At 39.6% G+C, this 26,074-nt stretch overlaps 1 protein-coding gene across 1 annotated transcript in view; it reads left to right on the top strand.

Moving 5' to 3' along the window:
• The window catches only part of LOC124552657 (tyrosine-protein kinase Fer-like), a 627,186-nt gene that overhangs the window by 568,183 nt on the left and 32,929 nt on the right, over positions 1-26,074 (top strand). The window contains exon 11 of the mRNA XM_047126982.1: positions 17,379-17,531. Within this exon, the coding sequence (XP_046982938.1) occupies positions 17,379-17,531 (153 nt within the window). The remainder of the gene's footprint in view (positions 1-17,378; positions 17,532-26,074) is intronic.

The raw sequence follows: 26,074 nt of genomic DNA, 5'->3' as shown, positions 1-26,074 counted from the left end.
CCCTGGAGTACAGCCAGCTGTGTGCATCAACAATGTGATGCTCGTAAAATGATTGCATGCCGCCATCATGTATTGTCATTCCAATAATTAAAAATTCGGGATGTGTTTAATAGTGAGTGATATGACCGTATAATTATGTACACACTCGAGAACAAAGTTTTCTTTGAAAACGAATGTATCCTTGGATGTATTAAAGTATATCCCCTATGTTTTTAACAAAAATTTCAGATGCTCTCAATAATCGGTCACTTCCACTAATCCGACACCCCTATGTACAAGGAATGGCCAAATTAGCGACAGTCCAGTTGATTGGTTGTGTACCTGTGGTGGATGAGTACTGTAATGCTAAGAGATACATAATGTTTTTAAATATTATGATAGTAAAAATTCCTGGATAGTGGGTAAGAAAGATAATGACAGATTCGTGACTCACAGACACTCATAACAGAACAACAGAGAATTTCACTAGCTCTCAAGTTACTGCCATTTTCCAGTTTAATTATACACTCTTCAGAAATGCAAGGACACAAAAACAGTCATACCCAACCACAGCCATTTCTTTGTAGTTATACATCAATGTCTGCAACTACACACATATTCTGCAAGCCACCATATGGTGCGTGGCAGAGGGTACCTTGCACCACTGCTATTTATCCCTTTCCTGTTCCACTCGCAAATAGGACGAGGGAAAAATGAATGTCTACGTGCCCCCGCACGAGCCCCGATTTCTCTTATCTTGCTTTTGTGGTCCTTGCATGAAATGTACATTGGTGGCAATACACCAATGCAATACAGTCATTCTGCAGTAAGCTGCAAATGCCATTTCTCTAAACTTTCTCAATAGTGTTCCACGAAAAGAATGTCACCTTCCCCCCAGGGGCGTTATCCTGCCTTCACAGTGTAATTTCTTCAATGGCTTCCTTTAATCCAGCCCGTTGCGGATCCCGAACACTTGAGCGAGTCCCGAGAATTGGTCGCGGAAGTGTTCTGCATGTGATCTCCTTTATAGATTAGCTGTACTTTCCTGAAAGTCTCCCAGTAAAACAAAGTTGACTGTCCACCTTTCCTACAGCTGAATGTATGTGCTTGATCCGTATCACTTTTCAGTGTTACACCTAAATATTTAATTGATGTGACTGTGTCTAGCAGCCTGGCACTAATGCTGTATTTGAACATTACTGGGTTGTTTTTCATAAGAATCTGCTTTAACTTACCTTTTTCCACGTTAGCTCGGCAACATTTGCATTACGGGTAATTTCTTCAGTGGCTGAAGTTGACATCATTAAGGTTGCCTACTTTGGCTACTTCCACTCATTGATGTCGTATGCTATCATATTCTGGGGGAACCAACCACTTGCAAGAAAAGTTTTCACCATCCAAAAAAAAGCAATCAGAATAATGTGTGGGGTCCATCAAAGACATTCTTGCAGGCACTTGTTTTGGAAGATAGGTATCCTAACAACTGCCTCACAGTATATTTTTTCCTTGCTGACCTTTGTGTGCAAAAATTATTCTATCTACCAAGACAACTGTAAATTCCATGGCTATAACACCAGAAACAAAAAAATGTACATTTTGAAATGGAACGTCTCACTCTGGTGCAAAAAGGAGTTTATTACTCCAGCATTAAGCTGTTCAATGCTCTACCACTACATATCAAATGTGTTCATACAGAACTGCCAAAATTTGAACAAGTTCTCAAAGATTACCTGACAGAGAAATCTTTTTATACTGTGGATGAATATCTGAAAGAAAATGTATACCATCACTAAACTTATTGTGTCTAGAAGTAGTTCAATTGATTTTATTGTCCATTTGAGCATTAGCACACGTTCTGTAACAACAAATTGGCTGTACCTGTATTTACTCTTGTAGGCCTAATATCTGATTTAACTTTGTGCTCTTATCTTTAACCTTTATTTGAAACTCTGTTTTCTGTTAAATGGTTGTTATGTTATCTAGCTGACATTGTATCTATTACTGTATTTATAGTGTGTCTTATGTAAACTGTGTACAATTTGGCATTGAATTGCCCTTGTATTTATTGTAAGTTTACATTGAAACCTGTACAATTTGACACGTTCCATATCCTTGTGATTGACTCACTAACTGGATCTACGTAACATGAAATAAATAAATAAATGAGAGCTAGCAACAATTCATGACAGCAAGTAAAAATTATATACACATCATCCTGTACCCTGCTACACTCAATTAACAACACTGTTCCGTACGTGAGGGCTTTGTCGGTAGCCACAGATTGTTTCTTGACCCTCTGCCACGTTATTTGTACATATACAGGAGGAGAGCAGTCCTTCTACTCTTCTATGGGCACTTCTGATGATACCTTTGTGTCCAACAAATGCTCCCTGTCCGGGCCAACGTAATCGGTTCTGTTACTTAAGAAGTCTTTGAGTCACAGTCGTATCTGAGAACCTGTTCTGTGTGGTTTGGTCTTCGTTAACAGTATCCAGTGGGGCACTGTGTCAAATGGTTTTAGTAAATCTAGAAAGGTTTTCATACTTAACGTGAAGCTTCAATTTATTTTAATTACATTCTGCATGTTCGTGCACATTTTATCATTTGTACCTCTTTTTTTAAGTTATATATTTCTGATGTGACTTCTTTATGGACTTCAGTGTATAGTAGTTCCTTTTTGGTGGTTAAACTGTGTCCTCCCTAAAATGAAACTTTGAAATCATACGAGAGTACACGTGAACAATTTTTATTATTTATTTTATGGCCTTCATTGGACCACTCCAGTCAAAAATACAAAGTTGTAAACAAGTTGTTACACAGGGATACAATTTGCCTCAACAATAACTTAATATGATATTTAGGCAATATAATCATTAGAGACTATTCTTATATGAAAGGTGTTTTGCTCTTCTGTCTGCCCAATATTTCTCCGTTCTTACAGATATCTTCTTTCTTTCTTCATCTGAGACCACTCTTCCTGTACTCCTTTTATTGATTTTCATTTGTAGTCTGGTTTGTGGGTCTTGCAGTATTCTGGTTTTCTCTGTCTTGTTTTTTAGGTCATCTACTGTAATTTGGAGTTCTTTTATATCTTCCTTAATTTCTGTGATCCATTTAATGTCGCTATTGCTATTCCACAATTTTTGTATTGTTTTTTTACTAATCCTGTTTTCTGGAGTTCTCATCACATGTCCAAAGAATGAGATGCATTTCTTCCTGATCGTGCTCATGGCTGGTTCTATTTTCTTATCTACTGTTTCATTTGATGCTATTCTCCAATGTCCATTTATTTTATAGTGTTTATTTATACATGTCCTAATTATTCTTCTTTCTATTTTTAGTATTCTGTCAATTTCTGCTGTATTAGTTGTTTTGAAGATAGTTTCAACTGCATACGTTATTTCTGGTTGTGTAACTGTTTTATAGTGTTTTAATTTTGCATCTATAGATAGGCTTTTTTTGTTGTATGTGGTTTGGGAATGTAATTTGTGTAGTTCATTTTTTTTATTCTATTCTGCCATGATGGCTTCTCATTTAGATTTTATGTTATTATTTCGCCTAAATATTTAAATTTATCAACAATTTTGATTTCCTGTTCTCCTATTGTAATTTTGTTTGCGAGTGGTGGATCAGTTAGCATAATCTCCGTTTTTTCAAATGATATTCTGAGGCCTACTTTCGCTGCTATTTCTTGTAGTGATTTCACTTGTTACCTGGCTTCTTGAACGATGTTGGCTAGGAGAGCAAGATCATCAGCAAATCCCAAGCAGTTTAAGCTAATTTCATCTTTTGCACTTCCAATTCTTATCGTCTTTGGATTGTTCTTGTACCATTCTGTCATTATGTATTCCAGTGCACAGTTGAACAGTAATGGTGATAGGCAGTCACCTTGTCTTAAGCCTGTTTCTATGAGGAATGGTTCCGAGATATCTCCTCTAAACTTCACTTTTGATTTGGTGTTGGTTGGAGTGAGTTGTATTATTTTAATTAGTTTTGGATGGAGTCCTAGATATCTTAAAATTTTTAACACTGAATGTCTGTGGAGACGGGCGTATGCCTTCTTAAAATCTACAAATGTTGTTGCCAGAGGTTTGTTCTGTTTCTTGTAGTATGCCATAATCAATTTTAAACTAATTGTCTGCTCCGCACAGCTTCTCCATGGTCTGAAACCTCCCTGATATTCCCCTAACTCCTGTTGTAATTGCTCCTTGATTCTTTCATATAGGATCTTGCACAGAATTTTGTATGTGCAATCTAGGAGAGAGATTCCTCTGTAGTTGTCTGGGTTGCTCTTATCTCCCTTTTTGTGCAGTGGGTGGATGATAGCTGTGGCCCAATGTTCGGGAAATTGTTCTGTTACCCAAATTTTTGTTAGAGCCATGTGTAAGGAGGTCTTGACTGTGTCACTTGCGTATTTCCACATTTCAACATGAACCTGATCTTCTCCACATGCCTTATAATGTTTTGTTCTTCAAGAATTTCTTCTACTTCTTGGAAAGCTGGAGGGTCTAGTTTGTTAGGTTTGGTTTTTATTGGGGTATTTATGTTGATTTGTAAGGGTTCTTTGGGTTCCTCACAGTTCAGAAGTTTGTAAAATGCTTTTGCCATGATTTCTGCATTTTCCTTGTTACTGTGTGTCATTCTTCCATCTTCATCTTTCAGTATTAGTGTAGGGGCCTCATATTGTTGTAGTTGTTTCCCAAAGATTTTGTAGTAGTTCCTGGAGTTGGTTTTATGATAATTACCTTCTATAGACTTTATAATATCTTTATGGAATCCTCTCTTGATTCTTCGAATATTTTGAGTGAATTTTTTTCTTTCATTTTTTAGGTTGATGGCATTTTCTTCAGTTTTATGTGTTTGAAACTTTAACCATGCTTGGTGTCTATCTTCATGGAATTTGTCACATTCTGATGTCCACAGTGCATGTTTCCTTCATGGGTTCAAGGGAGCTAGATTCTCTGCTTCTTTTTTAAGATTAGGCACTAGTAGTTCTAGATCATCTGTTAATTTGATGGTTTGTGTTATTTGTTGGTATTTATTATTTTTAATTAGCTGATGTGGGTCAAACCTCCTTTTTATTTTATTAGTTTTTCCGGTCCTCTTCTTTAACGGAGTGAATTTGATTTTAATTTTAACTGTATAATGGTCTGAGCCTCTCAGTACTTTAACATTGTGGATCTCCTTATGAAAATTTTTGTCCATACAGACATGGTCTAGCTGCCACTTGCCCTTCCTCCAGTCTGGATGTTTCCATGTTTTAAGTTTACTTGGCTTCCTCTTAAAGTATGTTGATTTAGATATAAGGTTGTGTTCTCTGCAGAGTTCTACAAGTCTTTGACCATTTTTGTTTGTAAATTTATGTGGACTCCATTTCCAATTATATCTTTATATTTCCTTTCTTTTCCCAACTGAACATTGAAATCTCCCAATAAGATTTTTACATTCTTTTTATTTAATCTGTTCACAGTTTGTTCTAGAAGGTCCCAAAATTTATTTACCTCTTCCTTTGTTTTTGTTAGACAATTTTTTTCATTTGTTGGGGCATGAGCATTTATTATTGTATAGGTTTTATTCGTTGTTTTAAAGCTTAGAGTCACAATTCTTGGTCATACTGCTTGGAAATCCGTTACTGAGTCTATTATTTTTGGAAATGGTTGTTTAATTCTGATAATTTTATAACATACTTTTGCTCTTGCAAGAAAACAGCACTGTAACTCAGTATACAAATATTCTCTTCAAGAGATGAGAAGAATGATTCCACACATCTACTAAGGAAACTCAAATAGGGTCTTACATCATTAGAAAATCTCTTCAACTTTACAACATTCTGTGACCTTTATCAGAGGCTCCCTCTCAGTTTACAGATATACAGTAAGCAAGTTCAGAGGGATGTAGGTTGCAGTACTTATTCGGGGATGAAGAGGCTTGCACAGGATAGAGTAGCACGGAAAGCTGCATCGAACCAGGCTTCGGACTGAAGACCGCAACAATAGATACCTGATGCAATGTTACATAAATTCTTTGAAGTATTGTGTGAAATCGTCACCTGAGGAGTCTAGGAAGAGGAATGGTGACTTTCTTTAAAGTAGCCACTTTTCTCATAATGTGCATGTGTAAAGTAATCTAGAAATATCATGATTAGCAGCATAAGTTGGGAACTCACTCGACATTGTGTCTTGTTGGTGTACTGTGCTCATGTTTCCCTTCGTACGTGCACTTAAATAGAAAAACAAGCACCGGGTGGGCAGTCCATTTTACACTAATAATTAAAATCGTGTTTCTCCATGGAAATTGTCAGTGAACTTTTCAGATGTAGCTTGTAGTGGTTGCACCTGCTGTTGATGTATAAATTGACTCACTCCGTACTAATGGAGACTCTCCTTAATGACAGAAATGATCAAACATTGTGTGTGAATGAATAAACCTATGAATATCCTTTCCTTAAACATATACGAGGATGGGTTGTGTCAATGTAGACTTTCACATCATATACTATTAATGAAAAGTTCTCTCAGAACATAAAACATTGTCTGAAATTGTACTAAATTGTTTCTCCAAAAATAATTTTGAACAATTGATTCAGGGACCTAGTCAGAGTGTTGTTGTTGTTGTGGTCTTCAGTCCTGAGACTGGTTTGATACAGCTCTCCATGCTACTCTATCCTGTGCAAGTTTCTTCATCTCCCAGTACCTACTGCAACCTACATCCTTCTGAATCTGCTCAGTGTATTCATCTCTTGGTCTCCCTCTACGATTTTTACCCTCCAATGCTAAATTTGTGATCCCTTGATGTATCAGAGCATGTCCTACCAATCAGTCCCTTCTTCTTGTCAAGTTGTCACACAAACTCCTCTTCTCCCCAATTTTATTCAATACCTCCTCATTAGTTACATGATCTACCCACCTTATCTTCAGCATTCTTCTGTAGCACCACATTTCGAAAGCTTCTATTCTCTTCTTGTCCAAACTATTTATCGTCCATGTTTCACTTCCATACATGGCTACACTCCATACAAATACTTTCAGAAACGACTTCCTGACACTTAAATCTATACTCGATGTTAACAAATTTCTCTTCTTCAGAAACGCTTTCCTTCCCATTGCCTGTCTACATTTTATATCTTCTCTACTTCGAACATCATCAGTTATTTTGCTCCCCAAATAGCAAAACTCCTTTATTAGTTTAAGTGCCTCATTTCCTAATCTAATTCCCGCAGCATCACCTTACTTCATTCGGCTACATTCCATTTTCCTCATTTTGCTTTTGTTGATGTTGATCTTATACCCTCCTTTCATGACACTGTCCATTCCGTTCAACTGCTCTTCCAAGTCCTTTGCTGTCTCTGACAGAATTACGATGTCATCGGCGAACCTCAAAGTTTTTACTTCTTCTCCATGAATTTTAATACCTACTCCGAATTTTTCTTTTGTTTCCTTTACTGCTTGCTCAATATACAGATTGAATAACATCGGGGAGAGGCTACAACCCTGTCTCACTCCTTTCCCAACCACTGCTTCCCTTTCATGCCCCTCGACTCTTATAACTGCCATCTGGTTGCTGTACAAATTGTAAATAGCCTTCCGCTCCCTGTGTTTTACCCCTGCCACCTTCAGAATTTGAAAGAGAGTATTCCAATCAACACTGTCAAAAGCTTTCTCTAAGTCTACAAATGCTAGAAACGTAGGTTTGCCTCTCCTTAATCTTTCTTCTAAGATAAGTCGTAAGGTTAGTATTGCCTCACGTGTTCCAACATTTCTACGGAATTCAAACTGATCTTCCCCGAGATCCGCTTCTATCAGTTTTTCCATTTGTCTGTAAAGAATTCGCGTTAGTATTTTGCAGCTGTGGCTTATTAAACTGATTGTTCGGTAATTTTCACATCTGTCAACACCTGCTTTCTTTGGGATTGGAATTATTATATTTTTCTTGAAGTCTGAAGGAATTTCGCCTGTATCATACATCTTGCTCACCAAATGGTAGAGTTTTGTCATGAATGGCTCTCCCAATGCCATCAGTAGTTCTAATGGAATGTTGTCTACTCCTGGGGCCTTGTTTCGACTCAGATCTTTCAGTGCTCTGTCAAACTCTTCACGCAGTATCTTATCTCCCATTTCGTCTTCATCTACATCCTCTTCCATTTCCATAATATTGTCCTCAAGTACATCACCCTTGTATAAACCCTCTATATACTCCTTCCACCTTTCTGCCTTCCCTTATTTGCTTAGAACTGGGTTTCCATCTGAGCTCTTGATATTCATACAAGTGGTTCTCTTCTCTCCAAGGGTCTCTTTAATTTTCCTGTAGGCAGTATCTATCTTACCCCTAGTGAGACAAGCCTCTACATCCTTACATTTGTATCGCAAGACCGCTACGGTCGCAGGTTCGAATCCTGCCTCGGGCATGGATGTTTGTGATGTCCTTAGGTTAGTTAGGTTTAACTAGTTCTAAGTTCTAGGGGACTAATGACCTCAGCAGTTGAGTCCCATAGTGCTCAGAGCCATTTGAACCATTTTTGAACCTTACATTTGTCCTCTAGCCATCCCTGCTTAGCCATTTTGCACTTCCTGTCGATATCATTTTTGGGACATTTGATTTCCTTTTTGCCTGCTTCATTTACTGCATTTTTATATTTTCTCCTTTCATCAATTAAATTCAATATTTCTTCTGTTACCCAAGGATTTCTATTAGCCCTCATCTTTTTACCTACGTGATCGTCTGTTGCCTTCACTACTTCATCCCTCAGAGCTGCCCATTCTTCTTCTACTGTATTTCTTTCCCCCATTCCTGTCAATTGTTCCCTTATGCTCTCCCTGAAACTCTCTACAACCTCTGGTTCTTTCGGTTTATCCAGGTCCCATCTCCTTAAATTCCCACTGTTTTGCAGTTTCTTCAGTTTCAATCTGCAGTTCATAACCAATAGATTGTGGTCAGAATCCACATCTGCCCCTAGAAAAGTTTTACAATTTAAAACCTGGTTCCTAAATCTCTGTCTTACCATTATATAATCTATCTGATACCTTTTAGTATCTCCAGGATTCTTCCAGGTATACAACCTTCTTTTATGATTCTTGAACCAAGTGTTAGCTATGATTAAGTTATGGTCTGTGCAAAATTCTACAAGGCGGCTTCCTCTTTCATTTCTTGCCCCCAATCCATATTCACCTACTATGTTTTCTTCTCTCCCTTTTCCTACTGACGAATTCCAGTCACCCATGACTATTAAATTTTCATCTCCCTTCACTACCTGAATAATTTCTTTTATCTCATCATACATTTCATCAATTTCTTCATCATCTGCAGAGCTAGTTGGCATATAAACTTGTACTACTGTAGTAGGCATGGGCTTTGTGTCTATCTTGGCCACAATAATGTGTTCACTATGCTGTTTGTAGTAGCTAACCTGCACTCCTATTTTTTTATTCATTATTAAACCTACTCCTGCATTACCCCTATTTGATTTTGTATCTATAACCCTGTAATCACCTGACCAAAAGTCTTGTTCCTCCTGCCACTGAACTTCACTAATTCCCACTATATCTAACTTTAACCTATCCATTTCCCTTTTTAAATTTTCTAACCTACCTGCCCAATTAAGGGATCTGACATTCCACGCTCCAATCCGTAGAACGCCAGATTTCTTTCTCCTGATAACGACGTCCTCTTGAGTAGTCCCATCCGCAGATCCGAATGGGGGACCATTTTACCTCTGGAATATTTTATCCAAGAGGACGCCATCATCATTTAACCATACAGTAAAGCTGCATGCCCATGGGAAAAATTATGGCTGTAGTTTCCTCTTGCTTTCAGCCGTTCGCAGTACCAGAACACCAAGGCCGTTTTGGTTATTGTTACAAGACCAGATCAGTCAATCATCCAGACTGTTGCCCCTGCAACTACTGAAAAGGCTGCTGCCCTTCTTCAGGAACCACATGTTTATCTGGCCTCTGAACAGATACCCCTCCGTTGTGGTTGCACCTACGGTACGGCCATCTGTATCGCTGAGGCACGCAAGTCTCCCCACCAACGGCAAGGTCCATGGTTCATGGGGGGAGTGTAAATGGGTGCAAAAGTGTACTCAACCTCTTATTGTTGTTGTTGTTGTGGTCTTCAGTCCTGAGACTGGTTTGATGCAGCTCTCCATGCTACTCTATCCTGTGCAACCTTCTTCATCTCCCAGTACTTACTGCAACCTACATCCTTCTGAATCTGCTTAGTGTATTCATCTCTTGGTCTCCCTCTATGATTTTTACCTTCCACGCTGCCCTCCAATGCTAAATTTGTGATCCCTTGATGCCTCAGAACATATCCTACCAACCGGTCCCTTCTTCTTGTCAAGTTGTGCCACAAACTTCTCTTCTCCCCAGTCCTATTCAACACCTCGTGATTAGTTATGAGATCTACCCATCTAATCTTCAGCATTCTTCTGTAGCACCACATTTTGAAAGCTTCTATTCTATTCTTGTCCAAACTATTTATTGTCCATGTTTCACTTCCATACGTGGCTACACTCCATACAAATACTTTCAGAAACGACTTCCTGACACTTAAATCTATAATCGATGTTAACGAATTTCTCTTCTTCAGAAACACTTTCCTGCCATTGCCTCTCTACTTCGACCATCATCAGTTAATTTCCTCCCCTAATAGCAAAACTCCTTTACTACTTTAAGCGTCTCATTTCCTAATCTGATTCCCTCAGCATCACCCGACTTAATTCGACTTCATTCCATTATCCTCATTTGCTTTTGTTGATGTTCATCTTATATCCTCCTTTCAAGACACTGTCCATTCTGTTCAACTGCTCTTCCAAGTCCTTTGCTGTCTCCCCGGTTTCTGTACAAATTGTAAATAGCCTTTCGCTCTCTGTATTTTACCCCTGCCACCTTTAGAATTTGGAAGAGAGCATTCCAGTCAATATTGTCAAAAGCTTTCTCTAAGTCTACAAATGCTAGAAACATAGGTTTGCCTTTCCTTAATCTTTCTTCTAAGATAAGTTGTAGGGTCAGTATTGCCTCACATGTTCCAATATTTCTATGGAATCCAAACTGATCTTTCCCAAGGTTGGCTTCTACTAGTTTTTCCATTCATCTGTAAATAATTCGCGTTAGTATTTTGCAGCTGTGGCTTATTAAACTGATTGTTCGGTAATTTTCACATCTGTCAACACCTGCTTTCCTTGGGATTGGAATTATTATATTTTTCTTGAAGTCTGAAGGAATTTTGCCTGTCTCATACATCTTCCTCACCAGATGGTAGAGTTTTTTCATGACTGGCTCTCCCAAGGCTGTCAGTAGTGCTAATGGAATGTCATCTACTCCCGGGGCCTTGTTTCGACAGGTCTTTCAGTGCTCAGTCAAACTCATCACGCAGTACATCGCCCTTGTATGGACCCTCTATATACTCCTTCCACCTTCCTGCTTTTCCTTCTTTGTTTGGAACTGGGTTTCCATCTGAGCTCTTGATATTCATGCAAGTGGCTCTCTTTTCTCCAAAGGTCTCTTTAATTTTCCTGTAGGCAGTATCTATCTTACCCCTAGTGAGACAAGCCTCTACATCCTTACATTTGTCCTCTGGCCATCCCTGCTTAGCCATTTTGCACTTCCTGTCGATCTCATTTTTGAGACATTTGTATTTTATTTATGCCTGCTTCATTTACTGCATTTTTATATTTTCTCATTTCATCAATTAAATTCAATATTTCTTCTGTTACCCAAGGAATTCTACTAGCCCTCGTCTTTTTACCTACTTGATCCTCTGCTGCCTTCACTACTTCATCCCTCAGAGCTACCCATTCTTCTTCTACTGTATTTCCCCCCCCCCCCCCCCCCCCCATTTCTGTCAATTGTTCCCTTATGCTCTCTCTGGAACTCTGTACAACCTCTGGTTTAGTCAGTTTATCCAGGTCTCATCTCCTTAAATTCCCACCTTTTTGCAGTTTCTTCAGTTTTAATCTACAGTTCATAACCAATAGATTGTGGCAGAGTCCACATCTGCCCTTGGAAATGTCTCACAATTTAAAACCTGGTTCCTGAATCTCTGTCTTACCATAATATAATCTATGTGATACCTTCTAGTATCTCCAGGCTTCTTCCATGTATACAACCTTCTTTTATGATTCCTGAACCAAGTGTTAGCTATGATTAAGTTATACTCTGTGCAAAATTGTACCACATGGCTTCCTCTTTCATTTCTTTCCGCCAATCCATATTCACCTACTACGTTTCCTTCTCTCCCTTTTCCTACCCTCGAATTCCAGTCACACATGACTATTAAATTTTCGTCTCCCTTCACTACCTGAATAATTTCTTTTTTTCTCATCATACATTTCATCAATATCTTCATCATCTGCAGAGCTGGTTGGCATATAATTCCAAACAAATAGAGAGCATTACGATGGATACGGGACTTATCCACTGTAAGGTCGTTGTAGCAAGACTGAATACCGTATCACACAAAACCACCAAAGGTAAATGCAAAATATATCTATTTGATGAAGTAGATAAAAATTTACCTGACACCTTCCTGAGAGACAGCCTCCATTCCTTCCAAACTAACTATGAAAGTGTAAACCAGCTGTGGCTTGAATTCAAAGAAATAGTTTTGACAGAAGTGGAGAGATTTATACCAAATAAACTAATAATAGAGGATACTGATCCCTGTGGTACAAAGAACAGGTCAGGAATCTGTTGTCAAAGCAATGAAAACAGCGTGCCAAATTGAAACGAACACAAAACCTTCAATACTGGCGAACTTTTAGAGCGAACGTCAATGTGAGGCACTTATAATAGTTTCACAATGAAACTCTGTCTCAAAATCTGGCAGAAAATCCAAAGAGATTCTGGTTGTATGTAAAGTACACTAATGACAAGACACATTCGATACCTTCAGTGCACAATGCAATGATAATTTTACTGGTGATTGCACCTGTAGAGCGGAGTTACTAAGTATGGTTTTCTGAAGTTCCTTCACCAAAGAAATGAAAGTAATTAATCTGAAATTCTAATCAAGTACTGCTGCCAACATGAGTAACTTATAAGTAGATATACTCGGTGAAATCAAGCAACTTAAATCTCTTAATTATTGTATACCCATTACATTCCACTCATAGTTTGCCGATATAATAACTCCATACTTAACAATCGTATACAACTGCTTTCTCATCTATACCTAAAGACTGGAAATTTGCACGTGTCACACCAATACTCCAGAAAGTACATAGGAGTAATCCAGTGAATTACAGTTCCGTATGGCCGACATTCATTCTCAGTAGGATTTTGCAATGTATGCTGTCTTTGAACATTATGAATTACCTCAAGGAAAATGATCTGTTAGTTCATAGTTAATATGGATTCATAAAATATTGTTCTGATGAAACACAACTAGCTCTTTATTCTCATGAAATAATGAGTGCTATCGACAGAGGATCTCAAATTGATTGCTTATTTCTAGATTTCTAAAATGTTTTTGACACCATTCCTGACAAGTGGCTTGTAATCATATTGCTTCCCTATGGAGTGTCATACCAGCTGTGCAATTGGATTTGTGTTTTTGTGTCAGAAAGATTACAGCTCATACCAATTGATGGGAAGTTGTCAAGTAAATGGAAGTGATACCTGGTATTCCCAAAGGAAGTGTTATAGGCCCTCTGCTGTTGCTAACCTATTTAAATGATTTATGTGACTCTCTGAGCAGCCTTCTTAGATTGCTTGCAGATGATGCTGTCATTTACCATGTAGTACGGTAACATCATAACTATCTGTAAAACAATGTAGACAAAATATCTGTGTGGTGCCAAAAGTAGCAATTGGCCTAAGTGATGAAAAGTGTGAGGCCATCCACATGAATAGTAAAAGGAATCCATTAAATTTTGGTTATACAATAAATCACGCAAATTCAAATGCTGTCAGTTCAACTGAATACCTAGGAATCACAATTACAAACAACTTAAACTGGAATGATCATATAGATAATGTACAGAAGGTGAAGCAAAGACTGTTTTATTGGCAGAACACTCAGAGTATGCAACAGGTGTACTAAAGAGACTGCCTACACTATGCTTGTCCACCCTCAGCTAGAGTATGCTGCACAGTACGGGATCCTTACCAGATAAGATTGACGGAGGACGTGAAAAACGTTCAGAAAAGGGCAGCTCGTTTTGTATTATCGTGAAATAGGGGACAGTGTGCCACGGATATAATATGCAAATTGGGGTAGCAATAATTGAAACAGAGGCATTTTTCATCGTGGTGAGATCTTTTCACGAAATTTCCATCTCCACCGTTCTCCTCTGAAGGTGAAAATATATTGTCGGTGCCCATCTACATAGGGAGAAAAGATCACTGTAATAAAATTATAGAAATTAGACGTTCCTTTCCCTCTCGCCATTCGTTAGTGGAACGGTAGAGAAATAATGTGAAAATGCTCCAGTGAACTGCGAGTCCGATCTGAGGGTGGATTGTTCGTACATCTGAAGCCTGACATAACTCGGGGATCCCATACAGGTAATAAAATATTATTATTGACTCAGTGGTTGCAGTTCTCCTTACAGCATTAAAATGTGAAATGACATTGTGTCTGTAAATTATCTTTCAAACTTTAGATTTGAGTAACTTCAAAACTATACTAGATAATAACAACTGGTTTATAACACGCAACAATATGACTCATAAAGTTTTGTTTTTTCATTTGCACTCACCAATGTGTGCACCCGTAGTGGCACGGAGAACATCCTGTCGGTATTCACAGTGTTCGAATATGGCTCAAATGCGTGACTTCGAGTCCCGAAGGTGGGTGACCTCGGTTCGGTACACTCGACCGTGCAGTATAGTGTTGTGAGGTCAGGTGACGGTGGTGGCCACAGAATCGGATCGTCTCATCTGATCTAGCTCTCTGGGAACTTTTGATCCAGAAATTGGTGGGCATTTAGGGACCAGTGAGGTGGTGCAGTACGATATCAGTTGGCTGCAGCTCCAGTCACGTGCAGCTAAACACCGCTGTTGACAGGAGACTCACTGACAGTGGACGGGTGAGTGATGCAACTTTGTGTAAGTCAGCACCGTACATTGACCTGGCGACTGTGTATTCCCATTCTGTGCCTGTGCGAGGGCACACTGATCCCCGTGTATGACAGTTCAGTTTGTCAGATTCACAAATCTTCCCCAAAAAAAGACACCGTTCGCATCAGTCTCGTCTAGTGTATCCACTGCAAACTGCTTGCACCCAGGTTTGTCTGTCAGCTGTAGTGCTAAAGTACCTGTGCCTTTTAGGACTTGAGGCATAATCTCTTATGCGAGACTTTGTGCACTGCCAATTGTGGAACTTCCGATTCTCTCGCCACCGTTCCCGCCGATTTTGTCCGGCTCCTCGCAGATGTCTGGCACGCCTCGTCTACATTGGCGTCTGAAACGGATGGGTACGAAAGAGTTCATTTGATTTACGTGATACATGAACCCAAAAATCAACTTCTGCCACACAAAAATTAACAAATATGTTTAAAACTCCCCAAAGAATACTCATTGTAAAATACAACCGGTACCCAACACACATCATCAACCACCCAAAACACTTTAAGTTCTTGTAATAGTGTGTCTTATTGTGTTACTTATACCTTTGGTGAAGTAATGAAAATATTAAATAGCTTTGTTACTTTCAATAAGTTGCTGGTCATCATACTCAAAATTTGTAATTATTCAACTTCACAACAGTGTCAAGATTCAAGGAAAATTTAAAATAATGTAAGGAACTTTCACAGTTTTGTTAATCAATGTCTTGTTTTTGTTTAATAGTGATTATCATAACGAAAAAGAAAAAGCTGCTCCATAGTCAACATTAACAATTATTTACAAACAATGGAAACTCCACATTGGAGTATCAATAATACAAGGGAAACATAGATTGCTACTACCGGTAAAGATGACACGTTGAGGATATCTGTGTGTGAAAGCTGATCTGTAAAGGTCTCTTTGTTGTGCCTGTCTGCAATTTATCATGTCAGCTTAACGGTAAGTAGCAGCCTCGTACCCGGCTCTGCAGGTGGCTTGTCGCTCGAGTTCCTGTGCAGCCACGGAAACGGGCTGACACCGCGACAGCTGCCGGGGATCTGCCGCGACACCACCACCGGCACGAGCTACCTCTGGTCCCACAAATTTTCCTCATATTGTTAGCAATTACTTTCATTTTTGTATTTTTTTTGGTATTTATCATCTGTAAATATGTTAGCGGTATTTAATGTTTGAAAGTTAAATTTAGTTCCCATTTATTTCCTTCAAAAAACAGAACCACAGGTGAAACCTAATCACGATACAAAACACACGAAATTGTGCTTCCGATTCCTCGCACACATTCTTTCAGACTTCCCACCAGTATTTTCTCGCTTCCCCTCTGTTGTGTACATAGTTCCACATAGTCAGCGCGTACACAACTTTCCCATTAGAGTGCTCCCCACTAAGCACAACAGCGTAGGGGCAGCGCTCGTCCATCTCCACACTACGAGATGGCGCTGCCATAAAGACGGACCAAATTCTGCTTCCGCTGATCCGCGTATTAATATCTAATGCAGCCGATGAGATTGCTGCTAATGTAGAACCTTTTCTCCTCGGGGATCACACTTGCGCAGTGATACCTGAATGCTCGAGGTATTATAATGAGTGTACAGAGCTCCGATTAGTCAGTCTGCATTTGTCTGCACCAGTCTGTACTAGTCTGCATTAGTCTGTACCAGTCTGCATTAGTCTGTACCAGTCTATAGTCAAGTTTCAGTCTGTACCTAATAAGATTATCATATTTCTGTACATAGCCATGAAGAGAAATGTATAGATGCTTTGTCAAGTATCAGAGATATGTGAGATAAGATTAACATACGAAGACCAAAGGAACTTCAGATTGTCAATTGCAAACAGCATCCAGAATCAAGTTATGTAATATCTATGCTTGTTATTATTTTAATAAATGTGTGTGAAAATTAATCAAGTTCTGTTTAAAGTTGGTCACCATCAATCTGCTACTCTAAGCGTACAAGTGTCATTTCTATCGTGTGACCTAATGGCAGGAGATAAACACGCCACGATAAGACCACGAGACATATTGCTGACACTCACCTACTTCGTTAGAGCGACAAGTCAAATAATCTGATGGTGTGTGTACCGAAGGTCTTACAGTACGCACACCACACTCTCCCCCTCTCTCTGGTGTTCACCCTGCTAAATTCTCTATAGTGAAAGATCAATCATTTTCAGTTTATTATATCAGTGGCTAAAACGGGTGTCACCCACACGACATACAAATGTCTCATTCTGTTTTGATACTCTTTATTGTAAGCACCTAGATTTGTTGGTGAAAATAGTGGAAAATATGAAAATGTCAACTCGAATGAAAGACTCGTGTACCCGGCCTTGCAGGTGGCTCGTTGCTTAAGTTCCTGCGCAGCCACGAGGACGGACTGACGCAGCGACAGCTGCTGGGGATGTGCCGCGACACCGCCGCGGGCATGAGCTACCTCGAGTCCCACAACTGCATCCACCGTGACCTCGCTGCCAGGAACTGCCTCATAGGTACTGTCACTGCCCAGCTTGCAGTTCTTATTTAATCGTGTCAGAAATGTCGATAAGAGGAAAAGTAAAGATGTGCATTGTAATGCTCGTGCTCTCATTCTTGACTACTGGATTGACACACATTTGAACGGTCGTTGCAGTTCACAGTAAAATAACAGTTTTTGTGAAATATATTTAAATTGGTCTATAGCAGGAAGTGAAACACATAAGGAAATTATATTTGCGGGTCGACAGTCTCGACAATTGTCGCTCGTATTTGTTCCGTTAGAAGCGTACAGTTTTTTTAATATTTGTATAGTGTGTGTGAAACTGGTAACTTTTTATTTAATTTCAATAATACTTTCATTTATTCGTATCTTCTCGGTCACGTAACATCAGAAATTGTATAACTGCTTGCTAGCACACCTTTCTGCTTCACTTGCTCAGCCACAACTATGTTACAACTCCTGGCAAAACTTAAGATATTCTACATGCAAAGATACTCAAATATAAAGACTTTCATAATATCTTGAATTCATAAAACTTGATTTTATGAAATGTATTTAGTCACTTGAGTCACTGAAATATTATACTGTATTTACATTCAAAAAAGTAAAAAAAACGTTACAAATAGCCTGATTTTTGATTTGACAGATCAAACATAATTCTTATTTATATAATCTCCTGGTTAAAAGTAAATTTGTAATGATTTTCCTGAATTTTATGTACAAAAACAGTAAGTCAAATGGGTCGATATCGTGCTACACCTTAAAATGGAGAGACCGCTGGCCGGCGGAACTATCTCCCGACCGTAAATATATTAAAACAGGTGTAAGTGTGTGGAAAATTACATCAGGTGGCCACCTTCGAGGGCATTTGCACTTACTGGAAGTAGATCTTTCTCCGTGTAGATGTGGGACGATGTCGATAGCAGAGCGAGTGGTCCACAATTTTCACTATACGGCAGTTGCTCGTGGTAGTGACATTGGAAACCTCCATCTCTGGAGATTACAGTCGGGTCTTCTTACACCACAGCATAAGCAACTCAGACGAGGCTGTGAATTTGAGACGGCCGAGGCCAGTGTCGGCCATTTTCAGGTTGCGGTTTCCGAAATTCTGTCCTCGCTTTGGATCGTTTCTGTTATCGCTTTGGATGGGGACTCGAAGGATATTTGTCAGTTATTGTGAAGCTTTACATGGACCTCGATCTCTGAACAGCTGATGTGTAATTGAGTAATGGGTGGCTAGGCTCGGTTCCCTGGTTTGTTCGGCAGCCTCACGGTGGATGGCTGGCGGAAATTTGCGAGCAGTTCCTCCGGAACATCCATGCTCACAGATACGGGGTGGGAAACTTGTTGACTGCCTGTAAACTTGTGTGTCATCCGTGCATTTGGTGCAGTTCCATCTGCCGAATGTATTGTACGTGTAATAAGGTCACTCCGGACCTGTTGTATGGCAGTGTATTATGTGGACATCATCTAAGTATGTCAGTGGAATTTTCTTCGATAATCACTTTTAGTGCAGGTCTGGTTTGAAAATGAACGGCTACATTTGAAAATAGTCCCAGTATACATTACACACAACTTTGCTGGAAATTTTAATAAAGAACTCTCAAACCTAAGTAGCTCGTCCTTCCCCAACGAGATGTTAGAACTATCTTTTTCAGTTAGCCATTGGGGTATCTATTGTTTGAGTCCCATTAAGAATTGAGCCCATGTTCACGGTATACACTTTCAAATTTAGTCACCGGTCAGTGGGATCTCGATAAATGAACGTTCCCTTTTTATTTGTGAATATGTAACATCTCTAGATTACATGTGCCTCCACATGTTAGCCAACGTTGCTGTGAGAACAAAGATAATTGATGTAACTCAAAATCTACAGAATACATTATGAATTTTTATATAGCAATTACTTAAGTCGCTCGTATTGTCTCACATTAGATACAGATTTAAGTACATTTAGCAAAGAGTTGGCTTAACAATCGTAACTCTTACAAACAAATCATAAAATACGTCTTGCCTGCAGCAAGCCCAAGATAAGAGTTGTTTTTTTCAGACTTCAGGATCTCAATTGTTCTTTTTATTTATAACAATGGTCACTGATATGATTAGCACAGAATAACATAGAAGTTCCACGGTTCTTCTGTATACTTTCAGTAGAACTTCTGTGGATCACCCGACAAGTAGCTGTCGGTGCCGTTTGTCCGCCGCGTCTACCTTCAGCTCGCGACTGATTTCACACTTGCACACTGAGATGTGTGATCCACAGTAGGTAGGATTCTGGCATCCCACTCTCACATGTAAAATATCATGTGTTCGAGACAGTAGAAGACCGAGTGGTTCTAGAAATGAAGCAGAAATTCTCGAAACATTACGTATCCTCCCCCCTCAGATTGAACACGCGATATTTTATACATAATCATTATGTACATTAATATCACACATAATAACACTTCACATTTTAACAGTATACATCACCCATAACAATGTTACCGATCATGACCATATACTTTTCTTCTACATGTTTATATACGTATATTTTTTCAACTACAATTCTTTGTACTCTCTTAGCAGGCTTCTGCTTACAGTCTTTCTACTGTTTTCTTACTCTACTTTGCTTGGACATGAGCATTTGTGCGAGGTTTTACTCAACTTTTCTAATATTTAGAAATTATGAGACTCCCTTTCTCCAATCGTAAACTCCATGTGTATTTTTACTATTCTTCATAGTTTGGAGGAACTCTGGACAAAATAAAAGTGTTCTCTAGACACTCATAAACTTCCATGAAACATATTAATGCTCGTTGTGCATAGAATTCAAACTTTCCAGAGTAGTCAAACACAAAATTTTTTGTGACCTTTGTCATGATACTGTCCCTTTCCCCTAGAATCAGTACCTATACCTTGCTTGTGGGTTGACCTTATGAGAGCACTTCCTCTTTCCATTCTGGTAGGTACGCCCCTTTAGAAAACATTCCTATTTTTTAGGCCACAGGTTGTCCTATCTCCACGTAGGTACACCTGTTCTTTATATTTAGTAAACGCCAGGTAAGCCCCCCTTATCCTGTCTGACTAGGCCTCAAGGTTCATTACCCTAGTATATGTTTCTATGTATACTATAATTAAGTATTTTCTGGTAAAGCTACAGATTTGCGCTACGCTTTGTGTTTACTTCTTAATATATCATTTAATCCCTAGAGTCCTCATCTACTTCTCAACTGCTGTACTCTTAGTAGATACGATGTCTACCTATAATTCAAGTCCTACTATCCTACTATTCATCAATTTTCAGAGCATTTATTATAATGACTTTTCTTAAATGACTATCGCAATCAATTCCCCTCTTGTCTGCATTCTTTTTCTTTGCTCACACCTCCTTCTTATGTATACTCGATGTAGAATCGTCCTAGTTTTTTATATACTTATGTATATGTATGATAGTTTTATATACTGTATTATTATTTTCGATTATTCCATTTTGAGAGAGAGATTGAACTTGAGTAGTCACGATTCCTTCTTCTTTCTCCATTCTTCCCAAATTCTCTTCATATGTTCACTGTGTTCTCTCTTGCGTTCTTCCGACCATCTTTTTCCCGTTCTGTTCTCTGTATTTTCTTGTTTAAGTGTGTGTTTCTGTATGATGTTCTGTTCTCTATTGTTTATGTGTCTTGTGTGATCCCCAGTTCTTTAATATCTTCTGCTTCAGTGATCAACTTTGTCTTGTTTTTGCTTTTGTGTACTATCTCAAAGATTTGTCTTGTGAGCCTGCTTTTATTCACCCTGCTGATACGTCCATAAAATTTTATCCTTCTCTTTCTAATGGTGTGTGTTATTGTTTCTATGTCTTTGTAAATCTCTCTCGTTGGCCTCTTCATCCAAATTCCTTCCCGAAACACTGGTCCATATATTTTCCTCAGAATTTTTCTTTCCTGCTTTTCAATTTCTCTGGTCTTAGTATGGCCATGAATCACTGTAGTTTCCACAGCAAAAGTGGTTCTGGTAGGACTACTGTTGTTGTAATGCCTTAGTTTCACATTCACAGAAATAGATTTCTTATTATAGTGATTCCAAGTGAGCTTATATGCTTTTTGTAATCTGGAGATTTTATCTTTATTGGCTATTGAGCTCAGTCGTGATGGTTGGATTATCTCTCCCAGATATCTGAAGTGGTCAACTTGTGCCACTTTCCCATATTGAGTAGTAATGGGGAGATTATCTACAGGTTTGTTTTCCATATACTGTGTTTTCTCGAAGGAGATTTGTAGCCCAGTTTTCTCTGAGATTTCATGTAGTTTTTCCAATGCAAGTTTGGCTGCCTCTCTATTGTTTGTTAGAATGGCAAGATATTCCATGAAAGCCAGACACTTCACCCTAATTCTGTGCTCTTTTTTAATCCCAAGTTGAATTCCTTTTATTTCCTTTTCCTATGTCCTCACAATTTTTTTCAGAACCTTGTTAAACAGAAGGGGGGGACATTCCATCTCCCTGGCAAACACCAGTATGGATACGAAATGCTTCTGATGTTTCTCCCGTGAATTTAACTTTGGAGGTTGTATCTGTTAATGCCTGTTGAATAATTGACCTTGTTTTCCTGTCAATACTGGACTCCTCTAAGGTGTGAAATAATGTTAGCCTATCTATTGAATCATAAACCTTTTTAAAATTGACAAAAGTTACCACAGTATTTCTACGTCTTCTTATTTGCAGAATTATTTTTAAGTTCCATATCTGTTCGATGCAAGATTGACCTTTTGTGAAACCCTGCTTGATACTCCCCTATTAACTGGTCCACTTGCTCCTCTAGTCTGTTCAACAGGGCCTTTGAAAGAATTTTGTATATTACGGCGAGCAGTGAAATTCCCCTGTAATTATTTGGATCAGTTTTTGCACCTTTTTTGTGGAAAGGGTGAATTAATGCACATTTCCACTCTGCAGGTATTTGTTCAGTTTCCAAACTACACTCCTGGAAATGGAAAAAAGAACACATTGACACCGGTGTGTCAGACCCACCATACTTGCTCCAGACACTACGAGAGGGCTGTACAAGCAATGATCACACGCACGTCACAGCGGACACACCAGGAACCGCGGTGTTGGCCGTCGAATGGCGCTAGCTGCGCAGCATTTGTGCACCGGCGCCGTCAGTGTCAGCCAGTTTGCCATGGCATACGGAGCTCCATCGCAGTCTTTAACACTGCATGCCGCGACAGCGTGGACGTGAACCGTATGTGCAGTTGACGGACTTTCAGCGAGGGCATATAGTGGCCATGCGGGAGGCCGGGTGGACGTACCGCCGAATTGCTCATCACGTGGGGCGTGAGGTCTCCACAGTACATCGATGTTGTCGCCAGTGGTCGGCCGAAGGTGCACGTGCCCGTCGACCTGGGACCGGACCGCAGCGACGCACGGATGCACGCCAAGACCGTAGGATCCTACGCAGTGCCGTAGGGGACCGCACCGCCACTTCCCAGCAAATTAGGTACACTGTTGCTCCTGGGGTATCGGCGAGGACCATTCGCAACCGTCTCCATGAAGCTGGGTTACGGTCCCGCACACCGTTAGGCCGTCTTCCGTTTACGCCCCAACATCGTGTAGCCCGCCTCCAGTGGTGTCGCGACAGGCATGAATGGAGGGACGAATGGAGACGTGTCGTCTTCAGTGATGAGAGTCGCTTCTGCCTTGGTGCCAATGATGGTCGTATGCGTGTTTGGCGCCGTGCAGGTGAGCGCCACAATCAGGACTGCATACGACCGAGGCACACAGGGCCAACACCCGGCATCATTGTGTGGGGAGCGATCTCCTACACTGGCCGTACACCACTGGTGATCGTCGAGGGGACACTGAATACTGCACGGTACATCCAAACCGTCATCGAACCCATCGTTCTACCATTCCTAGACCGGCAAGGGAACTTGCTGTTCCAACAGGACAATGCACGTCCGCATGTATCCCGTGCCACCCAACGTGCTCTAGAAGGAGTAAGTCAACTACCCTGGCCAGCAAGATCTCCGGATCTGTCCCCCATTGAGCATGTTTGGGACTGGATGAAGCGTCGTCTCACGCGGTCTGCACGTCCAGCACGAACGCTGGTCCAACTGAGGCGCCAGGTGGAAATGGCATGGCAAGCCGTTCCACAGGACTACATCCAGCATCTCTATGATCGTCTCCATGGGAGAATAGCAGCCTGCATTGCTGCGAAAGGTGGATATACACTGTACTAGTGCCGACATTGTGCATGCTCTGTTGCCTGTGTCTATGTGCCTGTGGTTCTGTCAGTGTGATCATGTGATGTATCTGACCCCAGGAATGTGTCAATAAAGTTTCCCCTTCCTGGGACAATGAATTCACGGTGTTCTTATTTCAATTTCCAGGAGTGTATTTGATATAATTCTGTGGGTTGCTTGTGTGAGATTATTGTCATTTAATTTCCATACTTCTGCTGTGATTCCATCTTCCCCTGGAGACTTGTTGTTCTTCAAAGAATTGATTATTTCCTTTACCTCTTTAAGTGATGGTGGATTTGAATTGGGATTGGATGTGGGTTTTTCAAAATCTAGTTGTTCTGTCAGAGGCTCGCAGTAGAGAAGTGAGGGGAAATGTTTAGCTAAAATTTAACAGTTCTTTTTAGGGTCGGTTATCAGTGATCCATTGGACCGGCGAAAGCACACATTAGGTGTTTGATACCCTGTTAGGTTTTCTTTGAAAAATTTCTGGTGTTGTTCTTGATAAATTCTTGTTCAATTTCTTTAAGCTGGCTTTTATCATATCTCTGTTTTTCTCTTCGTATTGCCTTGGATGAACTCTTCTGTATTCTCAAAAATTCCTGCCATTTTCCTGTAGTTTTGTTGCTACTGAAAGTTTTCCAAGCCTTATTTTTTCTTCTATTGCTTGATCACATACAAAGTTCTACGATCTGTGCTTTCCCTTTCTTGGAGGTTTGCCAAATTTCATAGTGTTTTTCAGTACTTCTGCAAGTTCATTCCAGTTTGTTGCATTTGATTGCCCAATTTCCTGGAGAATTTCCCTCTTGTTAAGTTTAAGGTATTCTGGATCAATTCTAACTGTTTTGTTCATTGGTGGTTACTTTCTGTTAGGTTGAAGTCTAATCTTTATTTGCAGCAGATGGTGGTCTGACTCAAAAAATCCCTTTCTTGTTCGTACATTGAGTATTTCTTTGGTATTCTTATTAGATATGGCAACATGGTCTATTGAAATTCACCAAAAGCTGAATTTGGTGATTTCCATGTTGTAAGTTTCTTTACATGTTTAAGGAATTGTGTAGACATGATTTTAAGATCAAAGTTTTCGCAGAATTTTATCACTCTCTCGCTGTTTTTATTTGTTCTCTTGTGAGCAGTACGAATTCCCGTCGTTTTCCTGAATTTTTTCTCTTTGCCGAGTTGTCCATTGAAATCTCCTAACATAATTTTCACGTAATGAGTAGGGATTTTATTTGAGGTTTCCTCCAGTAGTTCCCAGAAGTCATCTATTGCCTGTGGATCTTTTCTATTGTAATCATTTGTGGAGGCATGTGCATTTGTCAGTGTGTATGCCTTGTTTCCAGATTTTACTGAGATTGTCGAGATTCTTTCTGATGTCGAATGGAAGTTTATTATGGAGTCTATAATTGATTTGTGCCAAATTGTTTGGATCCCTTGTTCAGCTGGACTGCAGGTTTTCCTTTGTAGATTCTGAAGTTTCCTGAATCAAGAAGATTTTTGTCAGTAAATCAAACAATGGAAAACCCAGGATGGAATGTAACAATACAAGAGAAGGAAAGTTGCTTCTCACCATATAGCGGAGATGCTGAGCTGTGAAAGGCACAATAGAAAGATTCACACAATCATAGCTTTCAGCCATTAAGGCCTTTGTCAGCAGTAGACACACATACACACACGCACAACACACACTCACGCAGGCGCAACTTGCACGCACATCTGCCGTCTCAGAGAGCTGAAGCTACACTACACTCAGCATCTCCGCTATTTTGTTTTGTCAGTAAATCGTGTTTCTTGAATTGCAAGGATTTTTATGTGGAATTTTTCCATAGTATTTATGAGTTGCCTGAGTTTACCAACTTTGGAGAGTGTGTTTGTGTTGAGAGTTCCTATGAAGTTTTTTTGTTTTGGTCTTAGAGATTTTGAGAAGCTCCAACTCTTCTGTGCATGACGTTCCTGGTCCCCTAGAGACTGTTGCCTGGGATAGTGGATTTCTTTCCTTTTGTTCCATCATGCTTATTCAAGTTGAAACTTGTTTTGTGGTGATCTTCTATTAAGGTCACATGTTGTGTGTGTGTGTGTGTGTGTGTGTGTGTGTGTGTGTGTGTGATGTAGAATTGTCATAGGTGTGTATATATATATATATATATATATATATATATATATATATATATATATATATATATATATAAAAACAAAGTCTATATTGGAACAGTTACAGGTGCGCGAGTGTATACCCGTCCTTTTTCCCCCCTAAGGTAAGTCTTTCCGCTCCCGGGATTGGAATGACTCCTTACCATCTCCCTTAAAACCCACATCCTTTCGTCTTCCCCTCTCCTTCCCT

Source organism: Schistocerca americana, chromosome 10 (assembly GCF_021461395.2).
Source record: "Schistocerca americana isolate TAMUIC-IGC-003095 chromosome 10, iqSchAmer2.1, whole genome shotgun sequence".
In the NCBI taxonomy this organism is placed as follows: Eukaryota; Metazoa; Arthropoda; class Insecta; order Orthoptera; family Acrididae; genus Schistocerca; species Schistocerca americana.
Note: the sequence above shows the minus strand (reverse complement) of the source record. Positions and strands in the feature narration are given on the sequence as shown.